Source organism: Salvelinus alpinus, chromosome 21 (assembly GCF_045679555.1).
Source record: "Salvelinus alpinus chromosome 21, SLU_Salpinus.1, whole genome shotgun sequence".
NCBI lineage: Eukaryota > Metazoa > Chordata > Actinopteri > Salmoniformes > Salmonidae > Salvelinus > Salvelinus alpinus.
The window spans coordinates 9029063-9053797 of record NC_092106.1 but is presented as its reverse complement, the minus strand read 5'-3'; the positions used below and the strand labels follow the sequence as shown (position 1 = coordinate 9053797).

The 24735-nt window shown below is 44.0% G+C and overlaps 1 protein-coding gene across 1 annotated transcript in view; it reads right to left on the bottom strand.

The window, feature by feature from the left end:
- The window catches only part of LOC139547742 (latent-transforming growth factor beta-binding protein 4-like), a 75656-nt gene extending 51335 nt beyond the window's left edge, over nt 1–24321 (bottom strand). The window contains exons 1-4 of the mRNA XM_071356772.1: nt 23745–24321; nt 20171–20241; nt 12025–12328; nt 3436–3650 (exon numbers count right to left, since the gene is read on the bottom strand). Coding sequence (XP_071212873.1) covers nt 3436–3650; nt 12025–12328; nt 20171–20241; nt 23745–24040 — 886 coding nt within the window. The 5' untranslated portion in view covers nt 24041–24321. The remainder of the gene's footprint in view (nt 1–3435; nt 3651–12024; nt 12329–20170; nt 20242–23744) is intronic.
- Between the last annotated feature and the right edge of the window lie 414 nt (nt 24322–24735).

Sequence of the window (24735 nt, the reverse complement as noted above, 5' to 3'; positions counted from 1 at the left end):
TGAACAGTTGATGTTGAGATGTGTCTGTTACTTGAACTCTGAAGCATTTATTTGGGCTGCAATTTCTGAGGCTGGTAACTCTAATGAACTTATCCTCTGGAGCAGAGTTAACTGTGGGTCTTCCTTTCCTGTGGCGGTCCTCATGAGAGCCAGTTTCATCATAGCGATTGATGGTTTTTGCGACTGCACTTGAAGAAACTTTCAAAGTTCTTAAAATGTTCTGCATTGACTGACCTTCATGTCTTAAAAGTAATAACGGACTGTTGTTTCTCTTTGCTTATTTGAGCTGTTCTTTCCATAATATGGACTCTGTCTTTTACCAAATAGGGCTAGCTTCTGTATACCAACCCTACCTTGTCACAACAGAACTGATTGGCTCAAATGCATTAAGGTTAAGAAATTACACAAATGATCTTTTAACAAGACACACCTGTTAATTGAAATGCATTCCAGGTGACTATCTTATGAAGCTGATTGAGAGAATGCCAAGAGTGTGCAAAGCTGTCATCAAGGCAAAGGGTGGCTACTTTGAAGAATCTCAAATCTCAAATATATTTTGATTCGTTTAACACTTTTTTGGTTACTACATGATTCCATATGTGTTATTTCATAGTTTTGATGTCTTCACTATTATTCTGAAATGTATAAAATAGTAAAAATAAAGAAAAGCCCTTGAATGAATAGGTGTGTCCAAACTTTTGTCTGGAACTGTAGTAAAAAGCTGTTAAATAGCCAGTAAATTGTACGAATCCGAACGCAACATTTCACCGTGCAGGACGTTTAGTGCAGCCTGAGTCTCTGTCTCAGTGCACTCAATCCCTCTGCCAGTTGTCAAGACCAGTCCTGTCCTACTCACACACACACACACGCATCCACATTTTCTACAGATAGGAGTATTATTCCAATTACAAAACAGGAAGCTCTGCTCCATGTACAACAGATTGCCCCTCCACGCATGGAAGCAACAGCTACCAAAATACTATCAATCAGTCTAGTGGCTCTGTAAAGTATCAAGAATGGAACTGAAGTGTTATACTCTGTGTGTGTGTGTGTGTGTGTGTGTGTGTGTGTGTGTGTGTGTGTGTGTGTGTGTGTGTGTGTGTGTGTGTGTGTGTGTGTGTGTGTGTGTGTGTGTGTGTGTGTGTGTGTGTGTGTGTGTGGTTTATCTTTATGGAGGTTTGATTTGATTTGGATTTATTTTAGTCCTCATTTGGTCTAACCTTCCAAGAGTCCTTAAACATTAAAATACAATCACATTTTCACACACACTGTTACAGACAAATAATACACTGACATATTGAACATGGAAAATACTCTAACAGTCTAAAAATATAGATTGATTCTTCATCTACCATAGTCCAGCACAACTTTCCTATGTATTATATTTAAATGCTTTTAAAGTATTGTTTGAATTTATATATTGAAAGGTTTCTGGTTTGCTCAGATAAATTATTACATTTCTTTATTTTTAGGTTGAGTGTGTATACGTCTGTGTGAGAGATGGTGGCCTTTGGCAATGGCCTTTAAAGTTGGTCCTGGAGGGCCTTTATGTTTGCAGGGTTTTTCTCCAGACTTGTTTTAATCAGGTTCAAGGCGAAACAGCAGATCAACATTATGAAGAGATTGAACGATTGGAAATAACTGTCCACATTACATAGCAGACTTTGGCCCTTAAATGGGGTGTGCTAATTCTTTGTCTGTTTTAAAATTAAGTTTCTTTAGTGAGATTACCAAGTGTGATTGACAGGTGCGAAAACTGAAATGACAGGGAGGACAAAACGGGTCATTGCAAATAAGAATTTGTTCTTAACTGACTTGCCTAGTTAAATAAAGGTAAAAATACAATTTAAAAGAAGATCACTTCATTGGTCAATGGCCGGGTCAAATCTTAGCCTATAGGGGATTGCAAAGGGAGGGGGAATGAATTATTTCTCTTGTGCTTACAATGGCTTTATTCATACACAATGCTCCTGCTTGCCACTCAAGAGACGAGGGGGGGAAAGTACTAACGCTATTAAACCGATGGAGGAATTTAGAGAAGGACCTCTTACACAAACATTTGCAGGAAAAAAACCTCAAAGTGCCTGGGTACTTAAAGAGGTCAGGGGACACAACAAAACAGGACCCTCAGCTCTTGTGGAATGACAGATTACTCCAAATGTTCAAGGCATTGTCTCACTTCTGGAAAATAGGAAAAAATTTCAAACCTGACCCTTACTCCTCTGACTTGGAAACTTGGATTAAAGCTTTATAGCAGACATTTAAATTGGGTTTTGAGGGGAAAATCAAGCATTATAGAGTCATACTCTCTCTTTCCATGCGCGACAACATGCTCTGTTCGAGTGACGGTCACCTATTGGATATTAAAAGAGTAGGGCACAGTAGTGGTATATAGACACAACTGTACAATACTTAGAATGGGCCTTACACTGTTAAAAGCAAACCAGGTTGCTGAGAGAAATATAGTGCTCTTGCTTGTGGTGTTGGGTAAGTGCAACTAATGTGCTATTTTGCTATGAGATCATGTCTTGAATAGCACTGAGTGACCATTACACTACCCTACAAATCAGTAGTGTAAAGTTGTCAGAGCTTAGTGTCGCATCTAAAAATGAATATCACACCAGACAACTTGAAGTACATTCAGTACATAAACTAAAGCATGGTTCTACATATTATGGCAGGCAAACTAATGCCAGTTGCAAACAGGTAATTTTCTCCTGTTAGATTCCGGTACTATGGAGTTAAAATCTGAGCTAAAGGGACTGGAACATCTCATAGGTCACTGGTGCCACAGACGTTGTGGGAGATTGTGTCCGCCCTCGTGAATAATATGCCAGTTTCACCCTTTAGATTAGGTTGGTTCCCATCCACCACCACAGAAAGCCATTTCAACATGCCATGAGGTCATAGGGGCAGGAGATTTGGGGGATCCCATTAGTTAAACATTGTTTATCATCTGGGCCATTACTGTACCTATGCCAGTGGGCCAAGGAAAACATGGGCAGGGATTGGTCACAATGGGTTATCAGGGTCCGTACTGCTCTGAAACTCGCATCTACTCACCGATAACCTTATCCCATTCCCTAAGTGTAAACAACTAGGAAATGGGCTAAATCATTCAAATAACATCAGGGCGTTTTGTTCATGATGTGGTAAGTTTTCATGGAAAATTCCATGCTATGTTCATAGGTGTACCAACACGATATCCATTCTAAAACGCATTACTTTGTCACCACCAGACCACTGGGAGCAAAGCATTCCATATCAACACCCTGTTAATCACAACAAGCAGGAGCCTGACACAATATGATATCTGATCATTTGCTGCCTTGACCATTATCATATTACTCATCACAACAACCTACATTATCAGCACATAGTGTGGTCAAAGTAAGAGAGGCTGGGGGTCTAAGTGAAGAGCCTGTCTGTACTCACCTGCAGGTGGGCTCACGTGGATGGTGTACTGGCCCTTCTGGGTGTGGAAGCTCTTGACACTGGTGGTCCGGGTGTCCTGTAGGTCTGACGGTGAGGCTGACTGAAGCTTCTTCCGCTCTGTCTCGATGTGTTTCATCAGGATGGAGGTCATCTTGTCGCCTCGGCCCCCACGGGCCAATGCCTTCTTTAGCAGCACTGACTGAGCCTCCTGCAGACTGAACAGGAGACAAAACAGACAGTCAACAGACTGGGCCTCCTTCAGACTGGACAGGAGACAAAACAGACAGTCAACAGACTGGGCCTCCTTCAGACTGGACAGGAGACAAAACAGACAGTCAACAGACTGGGCCTCCTTCAGACTGGACAGGAGACAAAACAGACAGTCAACAGACTGGGCCTCCTTCAGACTGGACAGGAGACAGAACAGACAGTCAGCAGACTGGGCCTACTTCAGTTTATCAGCTTGATGGGGCAGACACACTGACTAGGCCGAGGACTGACATCCCGGGATTTTCGGTATTACCGGTTTAGTACACAAAGTGGTTATACATTGTAGGACAATAGTCAAGACATCACAACTATGAAATAACACAAAGGAATCATGTAAACTCAGCAAAAAAAGAAACGTCCTCTCACTGTCAACTGCATTTATTTTCAGCAAACTTAACATGTGTAAATATTTGTATGAACAACTGAGACAAACTGAACAAGTTCCACAGACATGTGACTAACAGAAATGGAAGATCTGTGAAGTTAATTTGATTTTTACAAATTATCTTTGAAAGACAAGGTCCTGAAAAAGGGATGTTTCTTTTTTGCTTAGTTTAGTAACCTAAAAAGTGATAAACCAAATCAAAATATATTTTATACATGAGATTCTTCAAAGCAGCCACCCTTTGCCTTGATGACAGCTTTGCACACTCTTGGCATTCTCTCAACCAGCTTCTCCTGGAATGCTTTTCCAACAGTCTTGAAAGAGTTCCAAAATATGCTGAGCACTTGTTGGCTGCTTTTCCCTTACTCTGCGGTACAACTCATCCCAAACCATCTCAATTGGGTTGAGGTTGGGTGATTGTGGAGGCCAGGTCATCTGAAGCAGCACTCCATCACTCTCCATCAAATAGCCCTTACACAGCCTGGAGGTGTGTTGGGTCATTGTCCTGTGATCGGCATATCGCTGCAGAACGCCGTGGTAGCCATGCTGGTTAAGTGTGTCTTGAATTCTAAATAAATCACTGACAGTGTCACCAGCAAATCACCCTCCCACCATCACACCTCCATGCTTCCGGTGGGAACTACACATGCGGAGATCATCCGTGCACCTACTCTGTGTCTCACAGAGGACTCAGCAGACCAAAGGACATATTTCCACCGGCCTAATGTCCATTGCTCGTGTTTCTTGGCCCAAGCAAGGTCTGATTCACGCAGTCTCCTCTGAACAGTTGATGTTGAGATGTGTTACTTGAACTCTGTGAAGCATTTATTTGGGCTTAAATTACAGAGACTGGTAGTAACTCTAATGAACTTATCCTCTGCAGCAGAGGTAATTCTGGGTCTTCCTTTCCTGTGGCGGTCCTCATGAGAGCCAGTTTCATCATAGCGCTTGATGGTTTTTGCGACTGCACTTGAAGAAACTTTCAAAGTTCTTGAAATGTTCCAGATTGACTCACCTTCATGTCTTAAAGTCATGGTGGACTGTCATTTCTCTTTGCTTATTTGAGCTGTTCTTGCCATAATATGGACTAGGTCTTTAACCAAATAGGGCTATCTTCTGTATACCACCCCTACCATGTCACAACACAACTGATTGGTTCAAACGCATTAAGGAAAGATAGAAATTACACAAATTAACTTTTAACAAGACACACCTGTTAATTGAAATGCATTCCATGTGACTACCTCATGAAGCTTGTTGAGAGAATGCCAAGAGTGTGCAAAGCTGTCAAGGCAAAGCTGCTACTTTGAAGAATCTCAAATATAAAATACATTTTGATTTGTTTAACACTTATTTGGTTACTACATGATTCCATGTGTTATTTCATAGTTTTGATGTCGTCACTATTAATACACATTGTAGAAAAAAGTAAAAATAAAGAAAAACTCTGGAATAAGTAGGTTTGTCCAAACGTTCGACTGGTACTGAATATAGAAAGTAGCTACCAAATGTCATTTTTGGTGAGTTTGGTAATTTATAAGCAAATGTGAACGAGAGACATTGTGCTAATGAACAAGGTTTTGATGAATGCTTGTCTGAAGGAACAACACTGGAGCAGCATGTGTACAAACTGCGTCTGTGTGGAGTATGGAGTCGGTAGGTGTCATGGATTCCCCCAGGACTGCTGCTCATTCCGTTCACCAGCTTCGGAGGTCTACGTCACCGGCCTTCTAAGCGTCACTGAACTGGATTCATTACCACCAACCCCGGACTGTCATGTCTCATTACACACATCTGGTTCCTATTTACCCTGATTAGTATGTGTATATACAGTTGAAGTCAGAAGTTAACATACACCTAGGTTGGAGTCATTAAAACTAGTTTTTCAACCACTCCACAAATTTCTTGTTATCAAACTATAGTTTTGGCAAGTCGGTTAGGACATCTACTTTGTGCATGACACAAGTCATTTTTCCAACAAATGTTTACAGAGATTATTTCACTGTATCACAATTCCAGTGGGTCAGAAGTTTACATACACTACGTTGACTGTGCCTTTAAACAGCTTTGGAAAATTCCAGAAAATTATGTCATGGCTTTAGAAGCTTCTGATAGGCTAATTGACATAATTTGAGTCAATTGGAGGTGTACCTGTGGATGTATTTCAAGGCCTACCTTCAAACTCAGTGCCTCTTTGCTTGACATGGGAAAATCAAAAGAAATCAGCCAAGACTTTTTTTTTTTTTTTTAGACATCCACAAGTCTGGTTCATCCTTGGGAGCAATTTTCAAATAGCTGAATGTACCACGTTCATCTGTACAAATAATAGTACGCAAGTATAAACACCATGGGACCACGCAGCAGTCATACCGCTCAGGAAGGAGACCTAGAGATGTATGTACTTTGGTGCGAAAAGTGCAAATCAATCCCAGAACAACAGCAAAGGACCTTGTGAAGATGCTGGAGGAAACAGGTACAAAAGTATCTATATCCACAGTAAAACAAGTCCTATACTGACATAACCTGAAAGGCCACTCATTATGGAAAAAGCCACTGCTCCAAAACCACCATAAAAAAGCCAGACTACGGTTTGCAACTGCACATGGGGACAAAGATCGTACTTTTTGGGAAAATGTTCTCTGGTCTGATGAAAAAAAAAATAGAACTGTTTGGCCATAATAACCATCGTTATGTTGAGGAAAAAGGGGGAGACTTGTAAGCCGAAGAACACCGTCCCAACCGTGAAGAACGGGGGTGGCAGCATCATGATGTGGGGGTGCTTTGCTGCAGGAGGGACAGGTGCACTTCACAAGATAGATGGCATCATGAGAAGCAAAATGATGTGGATATATTGAAGCAACATCTCAAGACATCAGTCAGGAAGTTAAAGCTTGGTCGCAAATGGGTCTTCCAAATGGACAATGACCCCAAGCATACTTCCAAAGTTGTGGTAAAATGGCTTAAGGACAACAAAGTCAAGGTATTGGAGTGGCCATCACAAAGCCCTGACCTCAATCCTATAGAACATTTGTGGGCAGAACTGAAGAAGCGTGTGCGAGCAAGAAGGCCTACAAACCTGACTCAGTTACACCAGCTCTGTCAGGAGGAGTGGGCCAAAATTCACCCAACGTATTGTGGGAAGCTTGTGGAAGGCTACCGGAAACATTTGACCTAAGTTAAACAATTTAAAGGCAATGCTACCAAATACTAACTGAGTGTATGGAAACTTCTGACTCACTGGGAATGTAATGAAATAAATAAAAGCTGAAATAAATCATTCTCTCTACTGTTATTCTGACAGTTCACACTCTTAAAAGAAAGTGGTGATCCTAACTGACCTAAGACAGAGCATTTTTACTAGGATTAAATGTCAGGAATTGTAAAAAAACTGAGTTTAAATGTATTTGGCTAAGGTGTAACTTCCGTCTTCAACTGTATATACACACGCACACGTTTGTTTTGGGATTCGTCCCCGTCATTTTTATGATGTACGCTATTTTGGGTAGTGAAATAAAAGCCCCTATTTTTGTATTCCTGCGCCTGTCTTCTATCATTACACAACGTGACAGTAGGGCAACGACCTGCCTGCTCTGCTCAGAGAAGATGGGGGACGAGAAGGAGAGGAGAAAAAAAAAGGAAGGAAATCTAGGAAATCAAAATAGCCATGGCAGCTGTACAGATAACTCATCCAAAGAGCTTTGACTTCTCAAACACGGCAGAAAGCTAACACTATATGATGCCCCGTCTCCTTATTAATTCAGCCACTTACTTAGCTAACTAGCAAGTTAAACCAGATAGACAGCTGGCTCAACTGTTCTGGGGAACTACGGTCAGCCTCAATGTAAAATAATGTGACAGGTGAAATGAAGAACACAATCTGCTTTACCTCCTAACGTATTGCACAAGTTGACTGCAGGTATTTACTTAAAAAGTAGATACAAATATGACAATTCATTGAAAAACTTTAAAAAAAAAAAAAATTCACAGGATGGAAAAACCATCCCGTGGCTATTTCCAAATACCCCGGTATACAATATATGGTATACGGCCCAAGACTACTCTCTACCATCTCAAGTGCTGACCCTTGAAAAACCATTTTTTTCCCGTAAAATTAATAACAGCACTGAAGCCTTGATTTAATCCTAGTACCCAAATTAGTTTGACAAACTCCAGTGAACCAATAGATTATACATGTCCCTTGTGGAAATACAAATAAAAAACTAAGTGAATCACTAACATGCTGAACAAACCGCTTGCGTTGCATGTGGGAGTGTTGCAAAATCAATTTACACATACATCTTATTCAATTATTTCCTTCAAACTGCTTGCGGGCGTCTGCGTAGCCATTGCGCTAAAATGGAATTTGAATGTTTCATGTGTGTTTTGACCTGTCCCCAAATTAATATAGTTGGTTCACAGTTGGTTTTGGTATTTTAACCTGCGTGTCATGAACCTCTCTGGTGAAGATAGACAAAATCAACTGTGCACGAAAGGAGCCAGTTTGGTCAGCCATGTAAGAATCTCTCGTAGTAGAGACACTTGAACGTTGAAGTAGGAAATGTTTTGGTGATAGCATCATTTCGATATTCCCCAGCTGAACATGTAGCCCTGACCTGCACTTGACCGACCATAACTTGTGTGGGGGGAAACAGATCTTGAAACAAACATCCAACATCAAACAGCTGCAGCGGAGGTGCATAGTGGGAGTAGGGATAAAGCCAGTGTTCTTCATTACAGTGAGGAGTGTGGTGAATGAAAACCAAACAAATGGTAGGCCAGTTCATTCAAGCCTGGGAAATCATAATTGGGGTGACAGACCTCAGTCTGTTACAGGCTCCACCATACCAAGTTAATACATTCTCCTCCCATGTTTACTTAATAAGGATATCCACCAAATCCCTATGTTTTGATGCGATCACTGTTTACTTAACACACCACTCATGTCTTGCGCAATGCCGTCCCCAGGTTACAGCATTTTTTTTTTTTTTTTTTGACGGCTCGCGGTTCGGCATCATTTCAGATGCCTATATCATTCTGTGGAATTCTGAGACTAGCACAGCACTGCATGGGCCTGTTAGGAGTATTCACCTACACTACATGATGCATTTACCTTCTTATGGATACCTGTTGAGTACCATGGACCTGGTGAATCAGTGACCCAAGATATTTACTTAGTTACAGTTTAGCATTAGCATCGTTGAGTGAAAAACAATGAGAATAGTTGGAGTAGGACCCCTTTAAGAGTGTTCCAAAAACGTGCCTAAATCAACTCAGAGTAACTTGAAACCAAGTTGGAGCAACGTGCCACCATAAGAGGTTTAAAAGCTTTGGACGGTGAATTTGTTTACTTAAAAACATTATGAAACTATTTGGACACGTCGCTAAAATTCAATCTAATAACCTGATCCAAGGGTGTTGTTGCTGGGCAGAATCATTAAGAGACAAGGGAATAGAGATAAGGAGAAGTCAAACTATGCAGAGGCACTGGGGTCATACTCTAAGAAGAAATAGGGCTTATGTCTAACTGTCTCGGGACCAGACTAAACCTAGACGAGTGTGTGCGTGTCCGTGTGTGATGACAGGGAGCCGGCCTGGTGGTCTGAGGCATTTAACTTGACTTAGACTGAACAGCAAACAGAGCAGAGATAGATGGTCAATGGACAGTGGTTGTACCTATTCCATCAATCTGACCTACAGCAGCACAGTCTAGCAGAGTACATGTGATCCTATAGAATGGCCATAGTAATGCATACATACTGTACATTATTAGACTACTTTGGTTCACAGTAAACACAAACGTGCTCCCATTCCATGGTTTGAGTCAAAGCAGTGTACTAATTCCTCCACATGGTCTGCGTCCCAAAATGGCTCCCTATGTAGTGCACTACTTTTGACCAGGGGCCATAGGGCTGTGGTCAAAGGTAGTGCGCTACACAGGGAATAGGGTGCCATTTGGGACACAACCATAGAGAAGTGATTCGTTTAAATCCAACATACTGTGGTGTTGAAGCCTGCAGAGATCAAACTGTTTACATGGATGAGGAAGCAGGGTTAGTGAAATGTGAACTCAGGAATGAGACGAGGAGCAGAGCCAAAGACGAGAGAAAACTCTCTGTCCTTTCCAAGACTCATTAAATCACTGCTGGACTTAACTTCTCCACTGTGTGTTTTTTTCCTCTCTAGAAGACATGGTTTTATTGTACACAGACACAATGTTCAAATCAAACAACGCTCCCTTAAATCTTTTGAAAGATTGCTTTGTTTGTAGTGATGCATGTGACATAGGGCGGTGATGCTCTAGCTTTGGTTTACCACAACAATAGAAGAAACAAAATCAAGTAGTAGTCACAAAGACATTTATTATGTTGTAAATGTCAACAGACTTCATATAAAAATGTTGTTTAAAAAAATTTATATGTTGAGGCCACTGCAACAACATACAATTTCACTATCAACAGAAACGATTACGGTGATTCGGTCCAAATTCCCACAGAGCTGGACGCCTCAGGCCTCCAGTGGATATCTCTTTTGCAGACAGTGTTTTTGCTGCTTTTGTGAATGAGTAGCAGTGGCTGCTGGGGGTTGTAAAGGGAAACTCTGTTTTCTTCATTAGTCCTCATTGGAGACGTAGCCTGTACGCAGCTAGGGGAAATGTTCCTCAACTATAGGAAACAGCTAGACTGTAAGTGACTGGCTTCAGTACAGTAAGTGCTAATGCTATAAAGTTCCCCCTAGCACTACATGTCTTGCAGGATATGCTGAATCACTACACGAGGCAGTATGGTGTATACATTAAATAACTAATATTGCAGTATGGTATACATTAAATAACATGGACATTTTTGTATTTTTAACCAATTTCAACAACGCTACAAGACGACTTGAAGAGAATAACATTAACTATTGCAGACTTTCTTAGACTACCCAAAGGGGGCATATTTTTATGAGCATGGTCCCAGGAAAACAGAATGTCTTATTTGGGTCCCAGGCTGAAAAAGGTGAAGAACCCTTGAACTATTATATGAATGATGAACATTAAAGTTTCCAACAGCAGTCATCCGCCAACAACTTTCACATTTTGGCAAAAGACTTACGGAGACTAAAAGCTTTCTTTTTCATTTCAGAGCATAAATATGTATTATTTTCACAGGCAATCCTCTTGCATGACTTCAAGGGCTGTTTGGTCCCTTTACATGACTCACTCTGACCATTGTCTGCATAATTAACGGTTTTGAAAATAAAATCCTTGGACCCCTTGTAAAAACCACATCTCTTTACTATGAACAAGAACGCACGCACATACACACACTGGCTCCATTTGCAGTACAGTATTAGATCCACTATTATTTACAGTAGAGTTTATTTGGAGAACAGTTCCACCTGCTGACTATCCTAGGTAACTTCACTCCACAGTCAATTTTAATAGAAGCTTTCTTTCACATTCCACAAACTTAAGGGTTACCTCTATCAGTTGAGGCCGCAAAATATTGTCACCACTGGATGAAGTTTTTAAAATGAGTTTACTAAAGGTTCAGTTAGCTGTCAAATTAAATATTGATGTTAAATAAAATATGATCTGGTCTAGAGCACAAAACAATAAGTCTTCATCTTTTTGCCAACTTCTATTTTATACTGTACTCTATCTTTACCCCTAGGCTGGCACTGAGCCAACCCTTTCTACCATTTGGCAAGGTGCCCTGACCCCAACACCTGCACTGCATCAGCTGGACCAAACTAAGCGCTACAGACACTGACTCTGCACCTGTGGCCCACATGCTGGGCTAACCCAGGCCTCTGACTGGAGACTGGCACATCAAAGCCAGCAAACTGAGAGGAGGAAGAGGAAATGGAGGAGTAGAGAAGGGACTAAATGGCACAAGCTGGTGATGCAGTAAATCAAGGCAGTGCACAGTAAACAGAAGTCAAAAACTCACGTAAGAGGTTTCCAGCGCACAGTGCTGACTGGTGTCCCCTCTGTCCTCCATGCAGCTGTGGTCTCAGTGGGCACTGGGGTGGTGGTGGGGATGACGGTGGTTGGTGAGAGGGTGGTGGTTGGTGAAAGGGTGGTGGTGGTGCTGACCATGGGGCTGGTGGGGCGCAGGAAGGCCCAGGGTAGGCCTACGAGGCCGTAGGTCACGCTTGCAAACTCACAGCGGGCCCCGTAGAAGCCCGTTCGGCATTCACAGATGTTGGGCTGCCTGCACACGGCTCTGTTGTGGCAACGTGGAAGGCATCTTGCTTCAAGTAGGGGGAGAGAGAGGAGGAGAAGGTTCATAAAACCAAAACAGTGGACTGTGGTTGAGAGGGCTAAGATGCTAGAGCAGAAACTCAACCGTAAGAGGATAACTGCTTCGACCACTTTGTGCGGCACATTTTACTATCTCAATAAAAACTCAGTAGGACAAACAGCTTAATGTGCATTGCAACTTAACAAGAAAAACAGCCAATGGTGGAACGGTCAAGATTTCACTCCCCTGAAATGAACTAAGGAATGAAAAGAGGACAGGAGGGAGAGAGCCATGGTCCTGGATACAGGGAGGGGGTATTCATGCATACACGATGCAGGCCCCCACCCCCGGTCCCAGGCTCTTGGTTTCTCCCATCATCCCTGGCTGGGCGTCATTGTGCCCGGGTCGAACCCCCTGGAGGGCTCCAGTAATGGCCCATTGGCCACAGACAACAACAGCATATCTCAAACCCAGCAGCTTACCACAAATCTCCTGGCTGCCTCCATGAATATCAACAGCGATGGGCACCGCTTACTGACATTGTTTCAGGGGTTGTGCACGGAAACCCTTTTTATCCATGGCTTTTTCGCACGAAGGCTAGCGCAATGTGACCAAACAGAAGTGAGACTCAAAGTGCACAGTGGACTGAATCTAACGAAGGGCTCTATTCAATCAGATTGGCTTTATCCGACATCCGCATAGCGGCTGTTTTGGTGGTGCTGGACGTGGAACTGCGTAAGGGCTGCCAAATGCACGAGCGGCATTATACATAATGCGGACATTGTCATTGGCTGCACTGAGTCGCAGCACAATTTTTTTCAATTTCAATTGCTAACAAGCATCGGTCAATACTGAAGCCACTTTTTCAAAACTCTTCACACTGTCTGCATTACCAACATGCATCTTGGCCAAACAGTTCATCTCACCTCCAAAACTCACTCAGACCACCAAAACACCTCATACATGTCTCAAATTAAGCTCATTCGACCATAACACTGGCAACAATTCTCACTCAGAAAGTGTACATTGTCACTCATAACACACTGACCTAAAAAACACTAACAACAGGGAGCATTACACAAATGATGAACTTTTCTCTTTGAATGATTTTTCACATAAATCAGTATTTCAATATAGAATAAGAATAACACCTTTTCACTTTATTGACTGTACTAAAATATATGTAACAAGAATTAATTAAAAAATGCAGCAATTTGCTTCAATAGCCTTTATTTTTTTCTATATCTTTGCATGTAGTAAGTAAATTACTTTTTTTTAAATAAAAAGTTGAAACAAAAAACAAATTCCTGAAATTCCAGGGCTGCAATAATAATTACAACAACAAAAACATCAACAACATGTATAGTATAATCACTAATACTGTAGAGTACTGTGAGGGTTCTAGTTCTCATCAACATGTATAGTATAATCACTCATACTGTACAGTACTGTGAGGGTTCTAGTTCTCATCAACATGTATAGTATAATCACTCATACTGTACAGTACTGTGAGGGTTCTAGTTCTCATCAACATGTATAGTATAATCACTAATACTGTACAGTACTGTGAGGGTTCTAGTTCTCATCAACATGTGTAGTATAATCACTAATACTGTAGAGTACTGTGAGGGTTCTAGTTCTCATCAACATGTGTAGTATAATCACTCATACTGTAGAGTACTGTGAGGGTTCTAGTTCTCATCAACATGTGTAGTATAATCACTCATACTGTAGAGTACTGTGAGGGTTCTAGTTCTCATCAACATGTATAGTATAATCACTCATACTGTAGAGTACTGTGAGGGTTCTAGTTCTCATCAACATGTATAGTATAATCACTCATACTGTACAGTACTGTGAGGGTTCTAGTTCTCCCTCCTCCATTTGGCCACAAGTTCTCATCAACATCACATCGTATGTCTTTCTGACGATGCATCTTGGAAAGTATCTTCTGGAATGTCTAATCCAACCCTGCCACTCTTCTTTCCCCACCAACCGGTCTTCCTTGATCCATGTTTCCAAACTAAATCATTCCGAAGCCGTCCTCTTTTGTCTGTTTGGTAACGAGACTAAAAACAGGACACTTGGGTCGGCTTTCAGCTGAAATTGCAATCAGCTGTGTTTGGAATGATTAAATATTCTGCTGAAATGTTCTATATGTTTCAATCTGGTTACTGCAGAAATGCACGACATTTGCCATCATTCTGTTTTGAATGTGTTTTTAACAGTTTTGGAAACAGTGCGTTAGCATTTGAAAACGTGCTGCAAATATATAGTTTTGCAGGTGGTGGAGTATGAATGAGAACAGAGTTCATGGATTTTGGAGAAAGTGGTCATTGAATGCATTTTGTGTGAAAGCAATGAGAAATGATTCACAGTTTGGTCCACATACACTTCTGTTTTTCTGACTATGTGAAGAGTTTTGACAATGTGACTTCAGTTTTGACCAATACATGTTAGCAATTGAAAAAAAACGAAGAGAAATCCCATGCAGCACTGCTTACAAATGTGAACACTGGAATGTGAGATGTAATCTACACCTCGATTAGGATTATAGAAATCCTCATTATTTTGTTTAATGATTTTCAATTTGAGGGTGATATTTCGATATAGCCTACACTTTCTCATTCTGAACTTCTAACACGAGAGGGACAGGTGTGGTTTCATGACAAAGATCAGAAGAGCAGCTGCTCACCGATTCGACAGCTCCAACGCAGTTCCACCGCCAACACCAAAACATCGGCTTTGTGGGTGTCGGCTATTGCCGGTTAACGCTTGATCTGATTGAATCTAGGCCTAAATCTGCTTCCACTTCAGAGTTTCCTTTTCAGTGTGGCTTTTATATTTTATCAATAAACCTTAGAGGGGGAAAGGAAGTATGGGTGTATATTCGTGTGTGTGCATGCCTGCGTGTGTGCCTCTGTGCGTGCATGCATGAATGTGTGAGTGTGAGTTTCACAGTGAGTTTGTGCTTCCTGACAATGTGCAGAGCCGTGCTATGCAGGAATGCTGAGCCAGGTTGTTTTGACATGACACTGCCCCTTTAAATCATCTGGGTCAAGGGGTTGGATCAAGTAAAGGTGTCCAATCCCTGTAAACAAGGTTTATGGAGGTGTGGATTATAATGATTACACCACAGAGATGTGTTGGGAGACAGATATGAATAGGAGCTCTTCCTTTCTTCAAAGGTCCTGACCTCTTATCTGTGTACAGCATGGTGTGTAGACAAAGTAGATCCCGCATTCATAAAGTGCCTCAGAGTTACATTGCTGATCTAGAATCAGGTATGCCTTTCAGATCATAATTAATATGATTATATGGGCGGGGGGGGGGGTCTGATCCTAGATTATCACTTCTACTCTGAGACGCTTTAAGAATATGGGCCCAGGCCTGTCAAGGGTTTAGCAAAAGGCCTGCTGGTCCAGGGTCAAGTCTAAGTTAGGCCATCATCACAGACCACTATGGCTGTGTTTGCACAGTCAGCCCAATTCTGATCTTTTTCCCACTAATTGATCTTTTCACATCATATCTTTTTCAGAGCTTATCTGATCGGTCAAAAGACCAATTAGTGAAAAAAGGTCAGAATTGGGATGCCTGTGTAAACGCAGCCTAAGACAGACTCATCAAGACCAGAGGTGCTCAACACTATCAACACATGACATATTCACTTTCATAACATATCGATACCGGACGCTTTTTGCTACACACTGCAAGTCTGAAGGTGTCCTATCGTAATTTAATCAATCTGTTGTTGCAGAGAATTTTCCTGCGCAGCAGGAAATGCAAATTGTAGTGTGGTCGAGGTTTAAAAAGGTCAAATTAAGATAGTGTTACGGCTGTCGTCTTCCTCCTCTTCCTCGGACGAGGAGAGGAGAGAAGGATCGGTGGACCAATACGCAGCGAGGTAATTAGACATAAATGATATTTATTGAAACACGAAGACGAAATACGAAAACACTTGGAAATTACAAAATAACAAACACGACGTAGACAGACCTGAACATGGAACTTACATAACTACACGCAGAACTCACGAACAGGAACAGACTACATCAAACGAACGAACAGCCAAGACAGTCCCGTGTGGTGCACATACACAGACACGAAAGACACAGGAGACAATCACCCACAAACAAACAGTGAGAACAACCTACCTTAATATGACTCTCAATTAGAGGAAAACGCAAAACACCTGCCTCTAATTAAGAGCCATACCAGGCAACCCAAAACCAACATAGAAACAGCAAACATAGACTGCCCACCCAAAACTCACGCCCTGACCATCACACACATACAAAACAGAAAACAGGTCAGGAACGTGACAGAACCCCCCCCTCAAGGTGAGAACGCCGGGCGCACCAGCACAAAGTCCAGGGGAGGGTCTGGGTGGGCATCTGACCACGGTGGTGGCTCAGGCTCCGGACGCTGTCCCCACACCACCATAGTCACTCCCCGCTTCTGTATCCCCCTCCCAATGACCACCCTCCAACTAAAACCACCTAAATGAAGGGGCAGCACCGGGATAAGGGCCAGCACCGGGATAAGGGGCAGCACCGGGATAAGGGGCAGCACCGGGCTGAGGGACGGCAGCTCCGGGCTGAGGGACTCTGGCAGGTCCTGGCTGAGGGACTCTGGCAGGTCCTGGCTGAGGGACTCTGGCAGGTCCTGGCTGAGGGACTCTGGCAGGTCCTGGCTGAGGGACTCTGGCAGGTCCTGGCTGAGGGACTCTGGCAGGTCCTGGCTGAGGGACTCTGGCAGGTCCTGGCTGAACGGCTCTGGCAGGTCCTGGCTGAACGGCTCTGGCAGGTCCTGGCTGGACGGCTCTGGCAGGTCCTGGCTGGACGGCTCTGGCAGGTCCTGGCTGGACGGCTCTGGCAGGTCCTGGCTGGACGGCTCTGGCAGGTCCTGGCTGGACGGCTCTGGCAGGTCCTGGCTGGACGGCTCTGGCAGGTCCTGGCTGGACGGCTCTGGCTGGTCCTGGCTGGACGGCTCTGGCTGGTCTGGAAGGCTCTGGCTGATCCGGTCTGGCGGAAGGCTCTGGCTGATCCGGTCTGGCGGAAGGCTCTGGCTGATCCGGTCTGGCGGAAGGCTCTGGCTGCTCCGGTCTGGCGGAAGGCTCTGGCTGATCCGGTCTGGCGGAAGGCTCTGGCTGATCCGGTCTGGCGGAAGGCTCTGGCTGATCCGGTCTGGCGGAAGGCTCTGTAGGCTCTTGGCAGACGGGCGGCTTTGCAGGCTCATGGCAGACGGGCAGCTTTGCAGGCTCATGGCAGACGGGCAGTTCAGGCGCCGTTGGGCAGACGGGCAGTTCAGGCGCCGCTGGGCAGACGGGCAGTTCAGGCGCCGCTGGGCAGACGGGCAGTTCAGGCGCCGCTGGGCAGACGGGCTCAGACGGCGCTGGGCAGACAGATGGCTCAGACGGCGCTGGGCAGACAGGCAGTGCAGAAGGCGTTGGGCAGACGGCCGACTCTGCCCTGCTGAGGCGCACAGTAGGCCTGGTGCGTGGTATAGGCACTGGCTGCGCTGGAGAGGAGGAAAGCTCTGACAGCGCTGGACAGGTGGGAGCAGCTGGAGAGAGAACCCGGAGAGACAGCCTGGTGCGGGGGGCTGCCACCGGTGGACTGGTACTTGGAGGTGGCACCGGGTATACCGGACCGTGAAGGAGGACACGTGCTCTTGAGCACCGAGCCTGCCCAACCTTACCAGGTTGAATGGTGCCCGTAGCCCTGCCAGTGCGGCGAGGTGGAATAGCCCGCACTGGGCTATGCTGGCGAACCGGGGACACCATTCGTAAGGCTGGTGCCATGTATGCCGGCCCGAGGAGACGTACTGGAGACCAGATATGTTGGGCCGGCTTCATGACATCTGGCTCGATGCCCAACCTAGCCCTCCCAGTGCGGCAAGGTGGAATAGCCCGCACTGGGCTAAGCACGCGTACTGGGGACACCGTGCGCTTTACCGCATAACACGGTGTCTGACCAGTACGACGCTCTCTCACTCCACGGTAAGCACGGGGAGTTGGCTCAGGTATCCTACCCGGCTTTGCCACACTCCTCGTGTGCCCCCCCCCAATAAATTTTTGGGTCTGACTCTCGGGCTCCCAACCGCGTCGCCGCGCTGCCTCCTCATACCAGCGCTCCTGGGCTGTGGCTGCCTCCTTCTCCTCCCGAGAGCGGCGATTCTCTCCCACCTTAGCCCAGGGTCCTTCTCCGTTGAATACTTGCTCCCAAGACCATAAATCCTGCTTCGTGCGCTGTCGTTGCTGTCCATTAACCCGCTGCTTGATCTGGGTTTGGTGGGTGATTCTGTTACGGCTGTCGTCTTCCTCCTCTTCCTCGGACGAGGAGAGGAGAGAAGGATCGGTGGACCAATACGCAGCGAGGTAATTAGACATAAATGATATTTATTGAAACACGAAGACGAAATACGAAAACACTTGGAAATTACAAAATAACAAACACGACGTAGACAGACCTGAACATGGAACTTACATAACTACACGCAGAACTCACGAACAGGAACAGACTACATCAAACGAACGAACAGCCAAGACAGTCCCGTGTGGTGCACATACACAGACACGAAAGACACAGGAGACAATCACCCACAAACAAACAGTGAGAACAACCTACCTTAATATGACTCTCAATTAGAGGAAAACGCAAAACACCTGCCTCTAATTAAGAGCCATACCAGGCAACCCAAAACCAACATAGAAACAGAAAACATAGACTGCCCACCCAAAACTCACGCCCTGACCATCACACACATACAAAACAACAGAAAACAGGTCAGGAACGTGACAGATAGTATATCTGTAAACTGTGTCGGTCTTGACCGGAATTCACATTTGCCATCCACACCCCCATCATAATCAGAAAATGATGATACAATGAAATCATACATGCTCCAGATGTCTGACTGAGTGAAATGGGAGGAAACACAGGTTGGACTGGGTTCTGCTGATGTTGGATGTGACATTACAACTTCCAGCTGGGTGGAGAGAACATTCCATTGTCCTATAGAGCCTGATTGATGCTCGCTCACTCCTTATTAAACCAACTATTGACAGCTTGCCATCTATATACAGTACAGTACTGGGAATCGATCAATCACAAGTACCATGATAGAGACTTTTGTGATCAGGGGTGTCATGTACTCCAACAATCTGAGGGGGCATAAAGTATGTGAAGATGGCTGGGGGGTGGTCCAGAGGGGGACTAGGCCTGAAACAGTTTTTTCCTGAAATCTAGAGCCATAATCATTACGTTCTATGTAAAAACAAATATGTATTTTTTCTGCATACCTAAGCATACCTCTTGAGCTGTCTGTATCCTCCTGACTGGTGTTTTTGTTTTTAAAGAAACTAGTATACTTCTCTGCTAAAATCTGGGTCTACCAACCTTGCCAGCAGGCATGCCAGCTAAGTTAGTTATAGACAAGCTAGCTACTCTAACTTGATTGATAGCCTGAAATGGCTTCTTGGTAGCTAGTTATGAGGTTGGGAACCTATCTGGGCTAGCTTAACCCAACTTCATAAAATTGTTGGTGGTTAGTAGTATTAGAGTTATTATATATATTTTGTTAACAGGACAAATCTGAGGGGGCACGTGCCCTTGTGTCCCCTATGGGCAAGACAACTCTGGTTGTCGTGGTGATATAAGGAGAGCCATCCCTACTGTATAAGGCGGCTCCTTGCAAAAAAAAGATTTATGCATGATATTCCATGATTACCGTAGTATGACGAGATCTTTATATAATATTTCCCCAACAATGTGGAACAACATTACACGTTATGAAAGGGCTGACAATCCTGCTATGCTTGGAGAAAGGTCAGTGGACATGAGAAACTTACGTTTAGTGCATTTCTGAGTCTTGGGTGAAACGGTCCATCCGTGGCAGCACCTGTTTCCACATACGTTAGTCCTGCAGAGAGCAAGGGAGACAGACAGACAGACAGACAGACATCATATTAAAGATATCAGAGTTTATAGGATCAGATCACTGCAGCAGTCAGGTGCGGATTGTGACCAGATATCGGCCCTGGCATTTCTAACACACCGGACCATTTTTTCCCTCGAGGCCGGCACAACAGCCCATTTGTTCCTCGAGGCCAACATTATTAGCCAGATAACCATCATTTTGTGCAAAAAAATCCAAGTTAGACAGGCCCACAAAGCTAAAAATAGACCAGCCCTTCTGGCATTTGCACGAAATCCCAATGGCAAGTCCGCCCCTGGCAGCAGTTATCACAGTACATAGTTTAGGCTGTCATAAGTGAAGGTTAAGCTTAAAGACAGGAACCCCACACACAAAAATCACAGACACGACTGCTTTATAACACAATTCAAGGTCATGAATACAAAATAAATCACAAAATTTGATCACAAAAGGATCTAAACACGGTCCTATTTTCACAACTTCCTGGATATTCATAAAAAACTACTTGGGGCCCCCAGAAATGTACTGTTGCTTCAGTGTGAAACAGTTAATACCTCCTTGTCTTTACACTTGCCTTTGGACGTAATAGATTCAGTTTGTTTAAAAGGGGAGCTATGAATATGAATGAGGGGCCATGGTGTGGTTGCCCGGGGTGAGAAGGGCCTCTGTCCATCCTGTGCACAATGCATGACAGATATTGTGTTCCCACACTGGTCTGGCCGTATCTGTCTGTCTCTGGGCCAGCCGCTTGCCCCCTCTGCTCCACAGATTGGGTAAACAAAACCGGATTAAGGGTCCTCTGCAGAGTCTCGTTTCTGGGGCACCCGCCTGTTTATCCAGGGGGCTTCTGGGGGAAGAGGCAATTAGCACGCCAACACAAGTCACGGTGACGACGCCCACTTCAAAGTGACAGCTCAGCGTGACCCGCGCCACCGAGCTCCCCTTATGTGGGATTTGCTAATTAGTTACAGTTTTCTGGCTTTATTGTGTGTTTGCAAATAGTGGGCCAGGAGCCTCTTCCAAAAGGGTCTGACTGGGGGTCTGCAAAGTAGCAGAGGCAGGGCCCCTATTCAAACCCAGCGGTGAGCCTGTCTGGAGACTGAATGACCTTTGACCCCAGGCCAAGGTGGAGGCTAATTCAGCAGATGTCACTGCCAAAACAGACTGTCAGACCATTGATCCGCCGGAATTACAACTATATCGACGCTAAATTGCGGATCTTTCCGTTTGGACACAATCATGAAGACATTTTGTAAAGGATTTTTTAATTGTCCAGCAACATCCAATCGATCTCAACAAAAGATGTGCAAACTTCCTAACCAAACCCGAACCTAAACAGGACTGTGACAGGCATAGCATTGTTCTCTCTGACTGACAGTTCCCTTCAGTGCAGGTCTTGAGAACTGAACACCACCCGAGCTCCTCCAACTATGAAGACGGGTTTTAGATACCAGCTAGTGGATGTGTCAACATTTGCACATGGCCTCATTCAACAGAGAGGGCATGGGTCACATGACGGAGGTCCTATATGAGTAGGCACAGGGGAAGGGGTCAGCTGGCGATGGGATGAGTGCCGTTCATTCGGTGCGGTCAGCGCCTCCTCCTCCCTCCCGATCTGACAGCTGAATGCAGAAACCACTGAGACAAGGTGGAGGGGTTGCTTTCACCCCAAATAGGGAGTTGTCAGCAGCGGTGGTTGTGGAATGGAAAATTACTGGATGTTTTTTGTCTCTAGTCGAGTCTTAACGCGGTGCTGACACTGCTCTAATACAGTAGAATAATCCCCAGTCCCTGTGTTTACAGAACTAAGTGGGACCTGTCGTCTGGGTGGAGGAGCCACCCCATTAAGAGCCTGCATACTCACACTGCTCCCATCCACTGCCATAGGCTATCCATCTTTCTATCTTCAACCTTTTCTTCTGGTGACTGAGCACCGATTCTGAAGTGCCTGACTCTTAGACTTGGGCTTTCTATCCTCTCATCTTTGAGGACTTATTCTAAAAGGCTCAGACTGAATGCTGATTCTTTAGTTCTAGGGTCTCTCTGATCTAGAACAGGACCCATGTTCTGGAACACGAGAGACTCCAAGAGGAGCTTCTGCATTGCGGCATGTGTTGCGTTAGGGCCTATAGCCTGCCGTACAGTACAAGCACATAATACTGCAATGTTTCAGAGGAGCTCTGTGGCTGTGAATAAAAAGGCTCACACAAAGAGAGCCTTAGTTACAGTCACACTCTATAGGCTCACTGCAGCTCCGCCAAGTCAATTAATGCTCTTGTTCTAGCAGAGTTCAGGGATTTGTCCCACTTCCCTCCACTTCACCCCCGTGAGAAGATCAATAATATATTTTACCCTCTTAAATGACGTGGGGTGCTAAAGATCCTCATCAAAGAGGCTTTGAAGCGATGCCAGTTTCCGGGGAAGGTCGGTCGTTCACCTAAGCCCGGGTTGAACTGCTGAACCGCCACCCCAGAGCCCCCCCCCCCCCCCCCTCGAGTAGAACCACGACAGTGTTTATTTTGGACATTTAGCCAGGCTCCTTCTGTGCATTGGGGCTAAATAGAGCAGAGTGGGACTGTCATGGCACCCAAAGAGAAATGGCCTGTTGGTGATAAATTATTACTGTGTACTAGTTAATCTCAATTAGTGAAATGTTTTTTCACTGAATGAAAACATGAGTTGAGGCATCCAAATAACCCAAATAAGGCAGTCTGGAAAAGGGGAAGTAATGATTAATCCTATTAATTGCTTAGAGAGCTTGTATACTGTGTTACGCTCATGGTATTACCAGAAGTACTGTAATGTACTAATGCAATGGGATAATCAAAATTCCTACCCTAGCTTTAAGGATCAACATTTCCTCTGCAGGTCAGGGGAATACTTCACCGGATGATGTGTTGAGTCTCTAATCTGGCCATAGTTCAGAAAGTGGCAAACTCCATGAACTTTGCTGTGCATGAAGTGCCATTTCCCAGTCCGGTGTGATTTGACTTTGGGTCCATTTATCACTTGTTGTCATGCACTTTAATCAAAGGTGCAGTCAAGTCACATATATTTTACATCGACAAATCTTATGTCAAATATAATTATTTCTCACAATCCAAGAGGGACTTGTGCAAACATACATACCTGTGTACATTTCTAGGATGGAATGACATTGGATTGTGGTCTACCATTTTGATGGATAATTGAAACAGATAACTTGAAGTAGGCTACCCATCAGAAAGAAATGTACGTCAAAGCACAAGTCATTATTTTCTAGTAGCCTGACTTTCCAGATGACAATAATTGACAAGCCATTAGACAAAATAATAAACCACCAAATGTGTACCGTCTGTGTGTTTATGAAACTATCAAACGACAAAAGGACACTGAAACATGGTCTGATTCTCTATACTATAGGCTACGTTATGTGGGCTATTGTAAAACACCTGCTTTTGACTGTCGGGTTCCGGAGTTGTAAACTACATTTATCACTGGCTACTCACCCATTTAACTGAAGTGTCACATTAGTTGCGTATTTCCAGTACTTCTTTCCATTAAAATGGTACTGTTTCTGTTTTAATTTGGGTTTTGAAGTCGTAGTCATTCTCCACTGAGTGTGATAAACTTGATAATTCACGGTCGCGTGGTGGTACCTGCCCGCCGTTCGCCTCTGCAGCCGCTGCATCTCGTGCCCTTTATGGGCTGAACGCCTCACTAGTGTCCCAGAAGATTTCGAAAATGTAAGAAATACAAGACATGTCACCCCAAGAAGGAAAAAGTTATATCTCCTGCTTGACATCTTTAGAGGTCTCTTCTGCGTTACAAATCGACCCTATAAATAATCCAAGAGCAACGGAATTACCAGGAAATTGTTCAAAGAAAAATACAATTTAGAAACTAAGAAATATAAAACATTTTATGCAATAGGTGAGCCAAAACAAAACAATCATATACAATTTGAGCACATGTCTTAGTTTTGCCTATTTTTGCAAATGCAGTTAATAGGATAGATCATTGACTTTTCAAATAGAAAATAAACTCGACTCTTCAGACTCCACTATTAGTTATTGCATTATTCGTAGCCTACCCCATTAGAAAATGGTAAAATGGTTTAAAGTTCGCCTTAAAAACTTTGAGCCAATGGGATAGGAGTTTTAAAATATAAGAACAGCACAGCCAATCAGATATGTGTAGGACCAGCGCATAGACATGGAAATAGAGGGGTGACCGCCACAGCCTACAATTTGCAAATGTGCAGAGGTGAAGGGTATTCAAAAAGCCACTAGATGGCAGCAATGGTACAGATATGCAAAGTAATTGTGGCAAAGGACAGTTTCTGATTGTATAATTTTTCATGCTTGATAAAGGTTCTGTTTCACCAGTAATGACAAGTGAGACAGTAATCTGAAATACTTGAGTAAGAAGATGACTGACATGTAAAGTGAATGAATCAACTGTCTTTGTTTTAGCCTAGTGTATGTTTTTGGCGGAGTC